This window comes from Budorcas taxicolor, chromosome 14 (genome assembly GCF_023091745.1).
Source record: "Budorcas taxicolor isolate Tak-1 chromosome 14, Takin1.1, whole genome shotgun sequence".
Classification (NCBI taxonomy): domain Eukaryota; kingdom Metazoa; phylum Chordata; class Mammalia; order Artiodactyla; family Bovidae; genus Budorcas; species Budorcas taxicolor.
The window spans coordinates 75,913,289-75,930,087 of NC_068923.1; the positions used below are offsets into that span (position 1 = coordinate 75,913,289).

At 41.1% G+C, this 16,799-nt stretch overlaps 1 protein-coding gene across 1 annotated transcript in view; it reads right to left on the reverse strand.

Annotated features, from left to right (window-relative positions):
* The window catches only part of GRHL2 (grainyhead like transcription factor 2), a 125,481-nt gene that overhangs the window by 97,861 nt on the left and 10,821 nt on the right, over window positions 1-16,799 (reverse strand). The window contains exons 3-4 of the mRNA XM_052651829.1: window positions 13,034-13,427; window positions 1,181-1,236 (exon numbers count right to left, since the gene is read on the reverse strand). Coding sequence (XP_052507789.1) covers window positions 1,181-1,236; window positions 13,034-13,427 — 450 coding nt within the window. The remainder of the gene's footprint in view (window positions 1-1,180; window positions 1,237-13,033; window positions 13,428-16,799) is intronic.

Sequence of the window (16,799 nt, forward strand, 5' to 3'; positions counted from 1 at the left end):
TCTAGGGGACAATGACAGCAGCAGAAAGCGAAAACAGGGCAGGAAAATGGTAGGTCAGTGCTCTTTTTAATGGCCCAATAGCTGGTTGCATGGTTATCTGGACGGATAGCATGTAAATTACCCATGCCTTTCCATATTTTAGAAGTTGATTCGAAACTTTCTTCTCTGCCTTTTCCCTACCCTTCGCCGCCACCACTGCACAGCCAATTTCTGTCTGGAACAATCTGGAGAGGATGACTGGGGAGCCTGAGGTTGGAACAAGACCCTGAAGGAGCAGAAAGACTTTAAGAGAAAACAGACAGAAGAAAAGAGGGTCATACATATAAAAGTAAAGGGTCAAGAAACACAGTGGGAGAGGAGGTTTACAAGGCATGCAGGGCTCTAACCACCTTCATCAGGAATTTGTGTTTTATTCTATCTGAAATGGTGAAATCGCTGGTAAGATTTGCAAATGGGAGAGATTCATTCATTTACGCCCTTCTCTCCTGTCTTCAGGCACCTCTGGAGTGTGTGGCTAGGAGGATGGCTACATCATTACGCATAACAAGAAACAAAAGCAGGACTTCCTGGTGGTCCAGTGGTTAAGAATCTGCCGGCCAGTGCAGAAGACATGGGCTCTATCCCTGGTCCAGGAAGATCCCACATGCCATAGGGCAAGGAAGCCTGTGCCCTGCAACTCCTGAAGTCCATGCACCTACAGCCTGTGTTCCACAACAAGAGAAGCCACCACAATGAGAAGTCCATACACGGCAACTAGAGAGTAGGCCCTGCTAGCCAAAACTAGAGAAAGACTGTACCCAGCAATGAAGAGCCAGCACAGCCAAAAAACAGAATTAATTAATTTTTAAAAAGAGGGAATACAAGTGGAAGGACAGATGTGAAAGAAGTCAAAAAGGAAGGGGAAAAGGGGAGAAAAAAAGAGAGTCCCATTATGTACATGTTGTGTTGGAGGCCCAAGTGTCTGATGTTCAGAGGAACACCTAATAAGGGATATCTAGCCAACTAAAGGACAAAGAAAAGAATATGGGCCTCAGAAAACTGATCAAGATTGGAAATAATAATTTAGAAGTCATTGTGCAGAGAAGAAGATTTTATTTTAAAGGTGCAGAAGTATAACTTGAAGATACATTTAAACAGTTATTGGTGCATCAGTGTCTAGGGGCATCTCCTGGAAACCTACCTTGATGTCTGATCGTACATGTACTCCTCAGCCCCAACTGAAGCACTCCGAAATTTCTGCAAAATATAAAAGGTCATCAAAATTAAAACCAATAGGTGAGTCATTATGCTCCCCGCCCCACACCAAAGTGGCAAAGGTATCCAAATTGTCTTTTCCTTGTTTTAGAAAGGAAAATTACACATTTTTTTGGCATCGTGTTTTCAACTACAGTGAAAATAGTTACCATTTGTGTACAGAACTGACATAGTACCTGCACATTGACAATTATATTCAACATAAAATGTATTTGTACTTTTCTTCACACATTCACAGGTACTCCTAACATGCTTTCAGGTACTGGAAACTGTTTCCTCAAACGTTTAAACATCTCTTCTATTTTCTTATCTCCAGCACTACTCCAAAAGTCACGAATTCTGAGTTAATGGAACACTGAATACAGGGAGGCCACGCAGCATATCATAAGCCTTATTGAGAGTGTTAGGAGCATAGTTTCAGGAGCAAGACTGTCTAGAGTCAGGTTCTAGTTCTTTGCCCTGTTGCCGTGTAGACTGGGGCAAGCGCCATATTTTCTTCAGCTGGAAAATGCATAGCGGTAGTGATGAGAATGAACTGCATTATTAGCGGTGAACTAGTAAGAACAGTTCCTGGAATGTGGCGAGCTCTATCTACCTGTATTAAATTCTGTTCTGTAGTGACCACTTGACCATATCCGGTGCCCTTCTCTGAGATCTTCATTATCGCAACATTGTTAAGACTGAGTCTGCAGAGGAAACTCGAAGTCATAATATTACACATGAGGAGGTTTGGGTTCACAGACATCAGTTGTTGTATATTTAGTGCAAGTTGGATGCATTTTACTACATTTTAGAACCTTTTCAAGCAGATGCACAAAAGCGCTAACTCTTGATCCTAAAGTGAATATAACAGAACTTTGAATAAAAAGTACTTGGTGGATCACATACATTTGGACCTTCCACTGTGGCCTTTTTTCTAGTCTCTCTAAGAAACAACCTTCTTGCTTCTCATTTCTCTGTCATAAATGTTCATTCTTTGACAAGTAATTCAAAGATTTCCTTCTCAGGAAAGGGTTTGGTGGTGTTGTTCAGTTGCTAAGTTGTGTCCAACACTTTGCGACCCCACGCCAGGCTTCTCTATTCTTCACCATCCCCGGGAGTTTGCTCCAACTCATGTCCATTGAGTCAGTGATGCCATCCGTGCATCTCATCCTCTGTCATCCCCAAGAAAGGGTTACCCCCAGCTATTTTCCAGCCACCATCTCTAACCAGTATCTCTAGGATGGTGGTTTATTTTCCAACCACCATCTCTAGAACGCAGTGGACCCTTACATCACAGTTTATATGTACATCAGATACAGCTATATAATTCCATGTCTTTAATCAGTCACCAATTTTTAGGTCTTATTGATGTATTCATTCATCCACTCTTTCAGTAAATATTTACTGAGCGTCTACTTTGTATCAGACACCATGCTAGGTGCTATGGATACCACGGTGGAAAAGAAAAGATGCAGGCCCTGTTCTCATGAAGCTTCTGGTTTAGTAGATGAAAAATATTAGCCAAATAATCATTCATTTAAAAATTTATAAACCATGTGCAAACACTCTGAGGAACAGCGACAGAGTTCTAGGACAGTACATCACAACTGAGAAAGTAGAAATCAGCCCCATGACAACCAGCCTAGATGGTTCTAACAGGATGTACTGTTTCCAGTGGCACAACAGAGAAGACCAACAGAAGATAAGCAATGCTCCCAACAGAAGCCCAGAAGACAGCAGCACAGCTACACAAGTGAGCAACACTCCCTCCCCCTGTGGGACTGATGCTTTCCTAGCGAAGATATCCTCAGCCTCGCTTTGTTCATTACCTCTTCTGAACAATGACAACGGAGACACCCAGTTTCTAGACCGCCCCCCAACATCTCGATATACACAATCCAGAACTGGTTGTCACTTCCATGATCCCTTCTTAGATTCATCCAGCACAAGCCCAAACACTATCAAGAGCTCCTCCTAACTCTCTCTTATGAGCTGTCTCTAAGGCTCCCCTGCAGAAACAGACTAAATAAATGCAACTGTGACTACAAATATGTTCGTGGTAGTCTCTGGCTGGCGGACTTAGATTCAAAGAAAACTGATTTTACTAGAACTTGAAAGGAGAGGACAAGGAGGTCTTCCCTAAGAAAGTCACACAGGAGGAAGGGTGTGGAAGGTAGTAAAGAATATTCTAGAAATAACACTGTTCAACAGAACTTTATGCAAAGATGGAAATGTTTTATATCTTCACTGTCTAATACAGTAGCCACTAGCCACATGTGTCTACTGAGCACTTAGAATGGAGATAACGGAGGAATTACATTTTAAATTTTATCCAATTTTAATAGCTGCACGTGGCTAGTGACTACAGTACCTACTGCACAGCACAGATCTGAACCATGGAGCAGCATTCACAGGGGTCTTGAGGCAGGAGGAGCATATTAGGCTCATAGAACTGAATGAAGCTCAGAGCAAAGGGCACCAGGGGGAAAGATGGGCAAGGTGGAGGCGGGAAAGGCGGAGGAGAAACAGAACGTGCAAGGCCCTGAAACCCAGTTACAGATTTAGATCTTGATCCTAGAAACAATGGGATTTCAATAAGAGGGTGTCATGATCAGATTATAATTTTGAAAAGACCATTCCAGGTACAGTGTACAAAAGGGGACTGTTTTACAGACCAGAGATAATGATAGCTTGAGTCAGTAAGGTGGAAGCAGAATGGAGACAAAGGAAGGATTTCAGAGAGGTGTAAGAAAGTGAAGTCGGAGACTTCCTGGTGGGTCAGTGGCTAAGCCTATGTGCTCCCAATGCAGGGGGTGTGAGTTCAATCCCTGGTCAGGGAAGTAGATCCCACATGCTGCAACTAAGAGTTCAGATGCCGCACCTGGAAGATCCTGCTAGATGCAATTAAAAAGGGCCCAAGTTCAACTAACACCTGGCCCAGCCAAATAAGTGTATTAAAATATTAAAAAAAAAAAAAAAGAGAAGTTGATAGAACTGATAATGACTTAGACCAGGATGATAAGAGAGCAAGTATGCAGAAAAAAAAAAATCCTAGTTTCTTCAAAAACCAGAAAGATAGTGGTGTCACTCCACTAGGGTGGAAAATAATTTGTAAACCAGGTTTTGTATAGGTGGAAAGTCAAACAAGGGGCTTCCCTGGTGGCTCAGATGGTAAAGAATCTGCTTGCAATGTGGGAAACCTGGGTTCGATCCCTAGGCTGGGAAGATCCCCTGGAAAGGAAATGGCTACCCACTCCAGTATTCTGGTCTGGAGAATTCCATGGACAGAGGAGCCTGGTAGGCTATAGTCCATAGGGTCACAAAGAGTTGGACACGACTGAGCAGCTTTCACTTTTACTTTTCAAAGTCAAACAGGCAGTTGAGCACAAAGGTATAGGGTGCAGAGATAACTGGACTAGAGAAAAAAGTGTGCAAAGTATTCAGGGCATAGATGGTAACTGAGCTATGGGCATAAAGCCAAAAACTTCTTCAAGAGGCAAGTAAAGTATCAAAGTATCAAATGGTGCTGCCAAGTAACAGCTGTAACAGAAAGGGGATTTCCAGATCCATTCTATGCAAGAGTTGGATAGAGGGCTCCTACAATGGCAGCCCACTCCAGCACTCTTGCCAGGAAAATCCCACGGACGGAGGAGCCTGGTAGGCTGCAGTCCATGGGGTCGCTAAGAGTCGGACACGACTGAGCGACTTCACTTTCACTTTTCACTTTCATGCATTGGAGAAGGAAATGGCAACCCACTCCAGTGTTCTTGCCTGGAGAATCCCAGGGACGGGGGAGCCTGGTGGGCTGCCGTCTATGGGGTCACACAGAGTCGGACACGACTGAAGTGACTTAGCAGCAGCAGCAGCAGGAGCCGGAATAATGGGACATCCAATTCTCATCAACTTTGACTACAAACAGAGAAAACTAAGGGCTTCCCAGGGGGCACTAGTAGTAAGCAACCCGCCTGCTGATGCAGGAGATGTAAGAGACACAGGTTCAAGCCCTGGGCTGGGAAGATCCCCAGAGCAGGGCATGGCCACCAGTTCCAGTATTCTTACCCATGGACAGAGGAGCCAGGCGGGTTACAGTCCATAGGGTTGCAAAAAGTCGGACACAACTGAAGCCACTCAGCACAGCACAGCACATACAGAGAAACCTAAATCTTCCCAAAGCATAAAACTTGTATTCTAAGGATTTTCCAAAATTTTTCTTGGTTCAAGAACAAAATAATAAATGATAGAAGTTTTAGTGGTACTACATGCACTATTTCGAGTATTTGAAATAAAAAATAATAAAACTGGTTGCACTAATCAAAAGCAAAGCCATGATCCATTTTAGTAACTGAATCAACATTTTGAAGGTTTTATTCTTCAGTTAGAGGAGGAAATGAACTACCATTTAAAAATCACATTGGACAGTGTTTAGATCCAGGGTAACTTTCTGTATCAGTCTACAGATGAACAGGACATCAATGGACATAACCATCATAAGTCTGTTGGGTATGACAAATAATAATTCTTTGATTTCATCACAGGATTCTCTGCAAACTACATTAATTTGACAATTAACTTACCAGGGGCTAAGTAATGAAATACAAGGTAGAGATATCTCATCTTCCCTGTAAATATTGGGTGGGCCAAAAAGTTCATTAGGTTTTTCCATAAGATATTATATTTATATACATGTATATAATATAATCGGAGAAGGCAATGGCACCCCACTCCAGTATTCTTGCCTGGAAAATCTCATGGACAGAGGAGCCTGGTGAGCTACAGTCCATGGGGTCGCTAAGAGTCGGACTCGACTGAGCGACTTCACTTTCACTTTTCATTTTCATGCATTGGAGAAGGAAATGGCAACCCACTCCAGTGTTCTTGCCTGGAGAATCCCAGGGATGGGGGAGCCTGGTGGTCTGCCGTTCATGGGGTCACACAGAGTCGGACATGACTGACGTGACTTAGCAGCAGCAGCAGCAGCATATAATATAATACTGGAGTGGGTTGCCATTTCCTTCTCCAGGGGATCTTCCCAACCCAGGGATTGAACCCAGGTCTCCCACATCGTAGGCAGAAGCTTTACCATCTGAGCCACCAGGGAAGTTGTATAATATAATATATATTGTATTTCCATATTTATAAATTTCCAGATATTATGGGGAAATCTGCATATATATTATATATTATATCAATTATTATATACATTGATACAATGATAAATTATTATTGATATATTACATGAAATATTTAATATATGAAATATATGATCTTATTTTATATTTTCAGATATTATGGAAAAACTTGAATAAACTTTTTGGCTAACCCAATGGTTCTCACTCCTGAGCAAATTGGAGGACTAAATGGGAAATCGACTTCTCAGCCCTCTTGCAGTCAGTTGAGACCATGTGACTAGTTCTAGTCAGTTAAATGTGAACAGGGGGATTAGTACCACTTTCAGATTAAAGTGTTTACAAGTCAGTGTGCCATCTCCATGTTCTCTCTTCCCCTGCCAGGGTGACCCTGAAGTCACATACAGAGACGGTAACGTCACACGATGGAGAGAACCTGGATTCCTGATCAGAAGATGGGTCTATAGACTGGTATCAAGATTATTAGCAAGAAATAAACTTTCACTGTCTCATATCACTGAGATCTGGAGTTTCTTCATTCCTACAGCTAGTTAGACTTCTGTTAACTGACTTACACAAAATTGTAGAATAGAATAAGCAAATTCATTCTTCCTCTTTGATTTTTATAAGGACAATACACATGACTTTTCTATAAAAACTCTTTCTTCCCTCTCTCAAGTTTTACAGGTTTCCTAGAAACCTGCTGGGGCTTCCCTTGTGGCTCAGCTGGGAATCTGAGAATTCCGTGCAATGAGGGAATTGCAGGGAATTCTGCCTGCAATGAGAATCTGCCTGCAATGCGGGAGACCTGAGTTCGATCTCTGGGTTGGGAAGATCCCCTGGAGAAGGGAAAGCCTACCGACTCCAGTATTCTGGCCTGGAGAATTTCATGGACTGTATAGTCCATGGGGTTGCAATGAGTCGGACACGACTGAGCGACTTTCACTTTCGCTTTAGAAACCCGATGGGTGTTAACACTACCCTGATTTATGTTTATCAACTCGACTGTTTGCTTGTTAGCTGTGTGGCAGTTGGCACATTCATAAGCTCTCTGCATCTGCTTTTTCCATCTGTAAAGTGGGAAAAAATAATACCTTCCTTGCAGAACTGTGGTATAGTAAATATTAAATAAAATGTGTAAGCCACAATGCCTGGCACACAGTAGTACTCAATAAACAGCAACTATTGTTATGTCTCTTCACAGATTATATAGTAACCTTCTAGAGCACAGAAACCAAGGCACACCCCCTTCTCTCTACTCCCACATTTAGCAAAATGCCTAACACCCAGTATAAACAAAAAACAAATATTTACCAAATGTGACTACAAAGAGGATGTAGAATAAAATACAAATCAAATTAGCTAAATAAATTCATTAAAGAACTTTTTAATGCTACTGGCTTGAATTGAACGAAATTGCTCCCTACCTTGGTATCAGTACACACACACACACACACACACACACACACACACTCACACACATACACATACATATACAGAGAGAAGAAGTCATCTGTAATAGCAAATGAAACTTGCTAATTCAACAAGTAGTAGGGATTTTAATAGTTTGCCTAAAGGAAGTACTAGGTTTTACACAAATTTTCCTTAGTGAAATTTACTTAGTGAAATCACTCTGAAATCACCTAATCTTATAACTTGTTAACAATGCCATGGCTGAAGATCACCATAGATTATTTCAACTAATTTACATCACATTGAAATACCTTATGCAATGTAAACACTGATTTCCAAGACTAGGAGAGCACCTAAACTAAATTCAATGGAAATAATTTTCACATTTAGCTTCTGGTAAGTTGCTTTCTCCTTCACTTCAAAATAAAACCCTGAATACAATAGCTTCCTTTCATAAGCCTCTTTATCTACAACACAAGCACAACTGATAACACATCCCCCAAATAGGGTGACGGTTCCGTTGACATTGGACCACATCCATGGACTCTTCTGTGACTAATGGAATATTTCTGCACTGTGTGAGAAAAGCATTAGTAGCAACCCTTTAGTGAAAAAGTATGCACCTCACATTCCTTTGTGGAGTGATTTGCTTTTCCCTACAGAAGCACCCCTGACTGCTCGAGGGCAAATCAAATATTCAACAATACCAAAACCCTACAAGATCCCTTGCTCAGTTTGAAAAAAAAAAAGAAAAGAAAAGAAGAAGGGGGACTTCCTTGGTAGCCCAGTGGTTAAGAACCCACCTGCCAATGCAGGGCACACAGGTCAGTCCCTGGTCTGGGAAGATGCCACAACCCTCGGAGCAGCTAAACCCATGCACCACAACTGCCAAGCCTGCTGAAGCTGCTGAAGCCTGCGCGCCTAGAGCCCGTGTTCTGCAACAAGAGAGGATACTGCAGGGGGAAGCCCATGCACCGCAGCTAGGAAGTGGCCCCCGCTCGCGCCAGAACCACAGGATAAGAAGGAGAGGGGAGCGGGGAGAGGAAGCGTGTGGATGATTTTCAGCCACACAGGAAGCAAAGAAGCAAACCTGAAGATAACAGTGTCACTACAAGGACACTGAATGCTTGATGTAAAGCTACCAGAACCCCAAAAATATGGAACCCTGATGAGCACAGCGAATCTACCCCGTCTCGCTCTGCTCTTTCCCCAAGCTCATAGAAAGCAGCAGGCATTCAGGAATGACGAGCCAGGGAAGGAAGGGCTGCTAGCGTGACTTGTCTACTGTGAGCCCCTACCAACGCTGAAGAGAGCTGGCCCCTTTTGTCCCTCTCATTGTCATATGAAAGATGAGAAACAGCTAACGACATGGATAAAGAACACTCAGATTAAAAAACGAACGCATCTGGGTAAGGCACTATGTTCAGCAACGGAACTCCTGGGAACCAGAAGGCCCCACGCTGCCTCTGAGTATAGAGGTAAGGGTCAAGGCCATTGGCCCTGGAGACCAACAGCTTGTGGCAAGTCCCATCTCTGCCACTTACTGTGGTATGTTCACAGCTGCCCTTATGCATCTCATTTGGAAAATAGAGATGACAATAATAGTACCACCTCGTGGAGTTTTGGGAGGATTACATGAGTCCATATTACATAGAATGATGCCCAGCACAGAGTAAGTGCTCATCAAATGCTTATTATTTTAAGATATTATTATTTAAGGTTACCATTTCAGCCTCACGTGGCTGAAGTTTGTCCTATTGGCAACTAAATGGGCAGCAGGCTGCAAGTATTTGGTATGCTGCCATCACACTCCTCTTTAAGAAAGAAAGAAACCACAAGTTTTCTCCTGCTGTTGTCTTTAATCGGCCAAGGTGGACTGCAAAATGAGATGTCAGTGACCAGTGACTCAAATGCAGAGTCACTGCTCCGAAATGTGGAAGAAGCTGACACAAACTAAAAAAAGAAAAAGAGCATGACATATACCAAGTCAAAAACTGGAGTGGTGACTCACAATTGTATTAGCAATTGATGTTCTACAAAGATCTCAAGGCAATTAAATGAAGAGAATACTGCCTTTTTAACAAGTGGTTCTGGGAACACTGGATGTCAACATAAAAAAAAAATGGGACAACACTTCTCTAGTATCCAATATGAAAATTATCTCAGAGTGGATCATAAACCTACACTCAAGAGGTAAAAACTATTAAATGTTTAGGAAAAGAAAAAACAGAAAATATTTGTGACATTAGGTTAGGCCAAGATTTCTTAAAACAATATATCAAAAGCATAAACTCTAAGAGAAAAATATTGATCAACTGGACTTTATCAAGATTAAATATTGTTGCTGTTTGAATAGTTAAATAAAGTAGCCATCAAGTTGCAAAACATAACTGATCAAGGGTTACACAATTTAAGAAACTCTTACAACTTAATAAAACAAAGACCAACAGCCCAAGCTAAAAATTGCGCCAATTATTTGAAACAGACATTTCACAAAAGGAGTTATAGGAGTGGTCAAATAAACACACAGAATAATATTCAACATCACTAGACATTAGAGAAACGCAGGTTTAAACCATAATGAGACAACATCACATATATACTAAAGTAAAGCTAAAAAGATTGGTGGTATCAAGCTTGGGCAAGGATGTGGAAGAGGGGAATCCTCATGCAATGCTGGTGAGAATGAAAATATTACAGCTACCTTGAAACTCTGCACAACAGTGTTTCACATACATTTACCAAATGACCCATATAAAGCTACATATACATTCACCAGATGATCCACCGAGTCCAGCCACTGTTATGTACCCAAGAGAGATGAACACATACGTCCACATTAAAACCTGAATGTCCACAGCAGCATTATTTATAATAGTCAAAAACTAGAAGCAACAAATATCCACCAACTGGTGAATAAACTGTGATATATGCTCACCATGGGATACTACTCAGCAATTTAAGAAACAAATTATTAATATAACCAATAACATAGATGAAACTCAAAAATATTATACTAAATGAAAGAAGACAACATACAAGATTCCATACTCTGTCATTCCATTTATATGAAATTCTAGATAAAGCAAAACTATAGTGACTGAAGGCAGGTGAGTGTTTGCCATGAGCAAGGGGGGAGGGGAGGGCTCCAAATTCAGACTTTTAGGAAGAGGAAGCTGTCTGTTGATTCTGATGTTGGTTATACAATTGGATACAATTAACAAAATTTTCTAACTGTGCCCTTAAAACCTGCGAATTTAAAACAAACAAGCAACCAAAGATCAACTGCTTCTGCAAATTCTTTGGGCACATGAGAAGAATACATAGAATCTATCTGCAAGGTGCAAAGTACACATACATATACACACTTTGTTACTGATAATACCAATTCTTCCTTGAGTTTTCATCAGACAAGGTCTCTAAAGAGTTATATTGTTTTAATCTATAAACAATAAACGCTGGAGCGGGTGTGGAGAAAATGGAACCCTCTTTCACTGTTGGTGGGAATATCAATTGATAAACTACTATGGAGAAGCATACGGAGATTCCTTAAAAAACTAGGAATAAAACTGGTTTTATAAAAATAAAACCACAAGACCGAACAATCCCACTACTGGGCATATACACTGAGAAAACCATAACTGAGAAAGACACATGTGCCCCAGTGTTCACTGCAGCACTATTTACAATAGCTAAGGCATGGAAGCCGCCTGCGGATGGCCATCAACAGATGAACGGATAGAGAGGCTGTGTTACGTCCGCACAATGGAATATTACACGGCCATAAAAAGAACACATTTGAGTCAGTTCTAATGTGGTAGATAAACCTAGAGCCTATTATACAGAGTGAAGTAAGTCAGAAAGAGAAAAAAAGTATTGTATATTAACACATATACATGGAATCTAGAAAGATGGTACTGATAAACCTATTTGCAGGGCAGGAATGGAGATGGAGACATAGAGACCAGACTTGTGGACACAGTGGGGGAAGGAGAGGGTGGGGTGAATGGAGAGTATCATGGAAACATATACACTGCTGCTGCTGCTGCTGCTGCTGCTGCTGCTGCTAAGTCGCTTCAGTCGTGTCCGACTCTGTGCGACCCCATAGACGGCAGCCCACCAGGCTCCCCCGTCCCTGGGATTCTCTAGGCAAGAACACTGGAGTGGGTTGCCATTTCCCTCTCCAATGCATGAAAGTGAAAAGTGAAAGTGAAGTCGCTCAGTCGTGTCTGACTCTTGGTGACCCCATGGACTGCAGCCCAACAGGCTTCTCCGTCCATGGGACTTTCCAGGCAAGAGTACTGGAGTGGGGTGCCATTGCCTTCTCCGACATATACACTACCATATGTAAAATAACCAATGGGAATCTGCTGTATGACTCAGGGAGCTCAAACCTGGTGCTCTGTGATGGCCTTGTGGGGTGGGAGGGAGATTCAAGAGGGAAGGGAGCTATGTATCCCTATGGCAGATTCATGCCGCTGTATGGCAGGAACCAACACAATATCGTAAAGCAATTATCCTTCAATTAAAAATAAATAAGTTTTTAAAGAAGAGTTGCTTTGTTTTTAAAAAATGATGAGCAGGCAACACCTTTGGCTGCCATTTGGAAGGTTACAAACTAGAAGTCAAGGTGAAAACTTTAAAAAGTAGGAAACTTCCACACAAACAGCTCTGTTCTTCACAAATATGTGATTTTAAAACTAAAGCCAATAGAGGAATCTGTCATCTCAGAGTCAGGAAAATGGGAATATTCCTCCACACAACCAATGTTTTAATAAAATCTGTTTATAAAGAAAGAAGCAAACGTTTAAAAAAACAAAACAAAACATGAACTCACAGTTGAATCCACTCATCCCACATAAAAAGCAAATAAAGGGCTTCTCTGGGGGGCTCAGTGGTAAAGAATCCACCTGCCAATGCTGGAGACAGGAGTTCTATCCCCGGTCCAGGAAGATCCCACGTGCCGTGGAACAGCTAAGTCCGGGGGCCACACGTATCGAGCCTGTGCTATAGAGCCCATTCGCTGCAACTACTGAAGCCTGGGTCCCCTAAAGCCCGTGCTCTTCAACAAGAGAGCCCACCGCAATGAGAAGCCGATGCACCGCAACCAGAGAGAGCCAGCATGCAGCAATGAAGATCCCGTGCAGCCAAAAAGAAATAATTACTTTCTTTTTTTTTTTTAAAGCAAACAGAGGAAAAAAGATAGGTGTGGTTTCTGGTGTCGGTTCGGGCTCCTGAAGTAAGAGCCAGGGACTCACCTCTGCATTTCCGTCTTTGAAGCTCTCGCTGTAAGTGCTGTCCGGGGTGCTCCGCTGGTCGTCCTTGAGGTAGGTGCTATGGCCGGCCATGGACGGCACGCCATACTGAGTCTGTTCAAAGATAACCACGCGTTGCTCCTCCCCTTCTCCCCGGGGATAGTGCACAGGTGGGGTCATGAAAACCGGGGTGAAATCTTCAGCCTTCACCACTGTGATTCCTGACACGGGGATGATGGCTGGGCTCTCGGGGACGTTCGTGCTGTACTGCTCCCGCTTGGAATTCTCCAGGTGGTCTTGATTCAGGCAAAGGTTCACTGGAACAGTCTTCAGGACCTGAACTCGGTTTTCTCCTCCGCTCAAATTACTCTGGGCTTCACTTGTGCCAAGACAGTTTCTGTGTATTGAAACCCGCCCCCCAGCAACAGGATAGAATTAGAAAAATCATCATTTCACAACTCCTAATAACTGATGCAAGCAAGAATCAGTGGATGCTAATGCACTGGGGGGGCGGGGAAATGATGGTGAACTTTACAATGGAATGAAATGGATCTTTCCATCACTAGAAGTAGGACAAGCACCTCCATGTGCCTCCTGGTAACATGCGATCAGCCCCACCTAGAAAATGCTCAACAAAAAACAAATGCTGACTCTAAATCAAACCAAGCTTTATATCTAACTTCCAGTTCTTAGGCTATATGGGAGCTGGAAGAATAATTTAAACAACACTGAAAAGAAACAATCACACAAACCAGAATATCACACATCTTACTGACCTGGTTTCCTCAATAAGTCAGAGGCATGAAAAAAGAAAGAAAGGTGGGAGACTTGTTCTAGGTTAAGAGATTTAAAAGGCATGACAACCAAATAGGACAAGCAGATCTTGTTTGGATCCCAGTCTAAAAAGCCAAAGAGATATTTGTGAGGCAATGGGATTTTTGAGACAATCAAATATGAACTGAAAGTTAGCTGATGTTAAAGAAGTATTGTTCATTCACTTAGATATGATAATGATTTTGAGGTTATGTAATAAAAAGTACTTGTTTATTTAGAGATCCATATCAAATGGATATGGATCTCTAAATATGTCATGTCACAGGTGAAATGACATAAAGTAAGCCAGGAACTTATTTTAAATACTATTGCAATAAAAAATTTTTTAAAAAGAAACAAAAAAAAGGGAAAGAAAGAAATGGTGAAGAATAAATAGGTGTAAGGAAAAGTTATCAAGTACTGAATCTGGAGGATGGAATGGGTCTTTGGGGGTTCATTATATCACCATTTTTTTAATGAATATGTTTAAAAGCTTTCAAAAGAAAAAAATTTAAATAGCCTTTTTTTAAAACACAGGGATTTGATAGAAACCAATACAATACTGGTTTTGTGGTCTTGGTAAATACTGGTAAAGCAATTATCTTTCAATTAAAAATAATTTTTAAAAAATTCACAGTAATTTTAAAAATAGGGGCAGAACAATAGGTTGAAGGAGAAGATTGGGAAGAATAGTTTTCACTGTTCTGCAGGCTAAACCCTTTGCAGATAAAAATAAGATTATGAGAACTTGTCATTAAAATATTTTCACTAAATTGAGAAAAAGCATGAGCTCACTGATATCCTTAGCATTGAATTACTATCAGGACTTAAGGAAGTGGTGTAACTGGGCTTATGTAAGACAAGAGCTCTCAGATCTCACAGCTTCTGACTGGTACAAAGAGAAAAAAAGGATTTAGAAAATTAATTCTTACCAGGATAGGATGAACTATTTGCATCTATACTGCAGGATTTTGAGTGAGAGCAGAAGCAAAGAGGAAATTCTTACTAAATGAGCACTGTTGACATCAAAATGATTTTACTAACAAAGTCCTAGTAGTCAGTAAGGTTTGAGGCCATCCCTTACTTATTTATAGATTATCCTGAATGACAGAAAGAAAATGGATGTTTTGTATGCAGCCCTGTCCCTGGTGTCTGCTTTTTTTAAGCCAGCAGGGGCTTTCTCGGGTTTATAGGCATTTTTCATCAGGAGAAATATTCGAACAAAATTGGTTCTTCTAAGAATTGAGCTCTCTGGCTCCTCTCTGTAAAGGAAGTCAACTGGCCTCTGAACTTGCCTAACTCTCAAACAGGGCTTGGTATTTTTAGCTTTGATTTTTCAGATAAAACTTCAAAGGGAAGCTTGGGGAGAAAATGGCTCCTCATGAGCAAAACCAACAGAAAAATACCTGAACCTCTCTGAGTCAGTCACAGACCTAAAGAAACCACTCTAGAAAGGAATCCTTTAAAGAATAAAATCACGAGTCTATAAACATTCTGGCTTTCAGTAATAACCTGCTTTCGTGGCCAAATCAATACAATGAATCTGTGTCTAAGGCACAGTGAAAATTAGATATTACGTTTAATCTGAATCCAGTGAGCGGATGATGCCAAAACCCAGACCACCCATTTATATCAGTATTTTCTAAACCTTGTTGCTTAGAACATCACATGGCATGTTAATACATGTTCCTCAAGAAAGAAGTCCATGATAAAAATCAGTATTTTTTTTAAAAAAAGCTATTGCCACAACAAGAAGACCACCCTGGTGGGTCACAGCCATGAACACAGTAAAGGCCCCCAGGGGTTCCTCCAAATGTTCAACTGGAACCCAGAATCTCTCAAACTCGTTTTATGCAGTACCCTTTGGATAGTATCCTGCAAGTTGAATGTAGAAGGGCTGGTCTATGTTCAGTAGCTACCAAAGCAATTATCTACTTTTTTCACACTTCTGGGCTTTGCACAAGCATGGTCTTACTGACTTGGCCAAAATATTCTAAATTAATCAACTCCTCTACTGTCAGAGTCCATTTCAGTCCCAATTTCTTAAGTCTGTATTTCATGTAAAACACTTGGATTCTAAACAAGAAACACAAGTCAAAATATTTTGGGCATTCTTATAAATAAATAAGCAAATGAATAGAGTCATGCCAATATAGTTGAATCTTCTTTACCACGAGACAAGGAAATAATAGATTCAGCACTGTCCTATAATGTGTAACAGTGCCTCTACAGATAGCACTGACTTTAAAAGCTGATGCCAGAGAACTTTGAAAGTCATCCCCAAAAATGGGTGATCTGAACAAAGTTAAGAGCAATTGTAAGATACTGACTCACTTGCAATAGAATTTAAAATTGAACCAAACATTATAACATGAGGCAAAAATGCAATGCTAAGAATGGTGCATGAAAATATACTCTTAAAAAAAAACAACAAAAAACTGGACTCATGTCCTTGAGATTACTTTTCAAAGTGGTGACTTCTGTATACAAACATTTGTAATGATATTATGCCAGCCCATGGCACCTTAATTCATGAGTACACTGCAGACCAAATGATATCCTTCCAAATTACATTTAACCAGAAGTCTACAAAGTCATAATTAGTCTATACAAGGTAATTTGTCTATACCTCACTGCCAGCTTTTTTAAGGCACTCTGTATATATCATAAAAACGGCCTTTAAAGTACAATGGGCAGCTGTCGGTCTTTAGGGTTGCTCTAAAAGATACTTTACCAAAACATGCTTGTATCTATTATGATACATACAGAGCACACATTTTAAATTCATTTCTCTCCCCATCTCCACCTCCTGCATGCGTCCCTAAGCTTTCTGTGATTACCGGTGTAGGATTTAAACTTCTTTAACTTATTCAATACTGACTGGATGGAGGAAAAGTTATTAGACCTAAAGAGTATCAGCCTCTTACTCCCTGTCATCACTGCTACTAACTAGTGC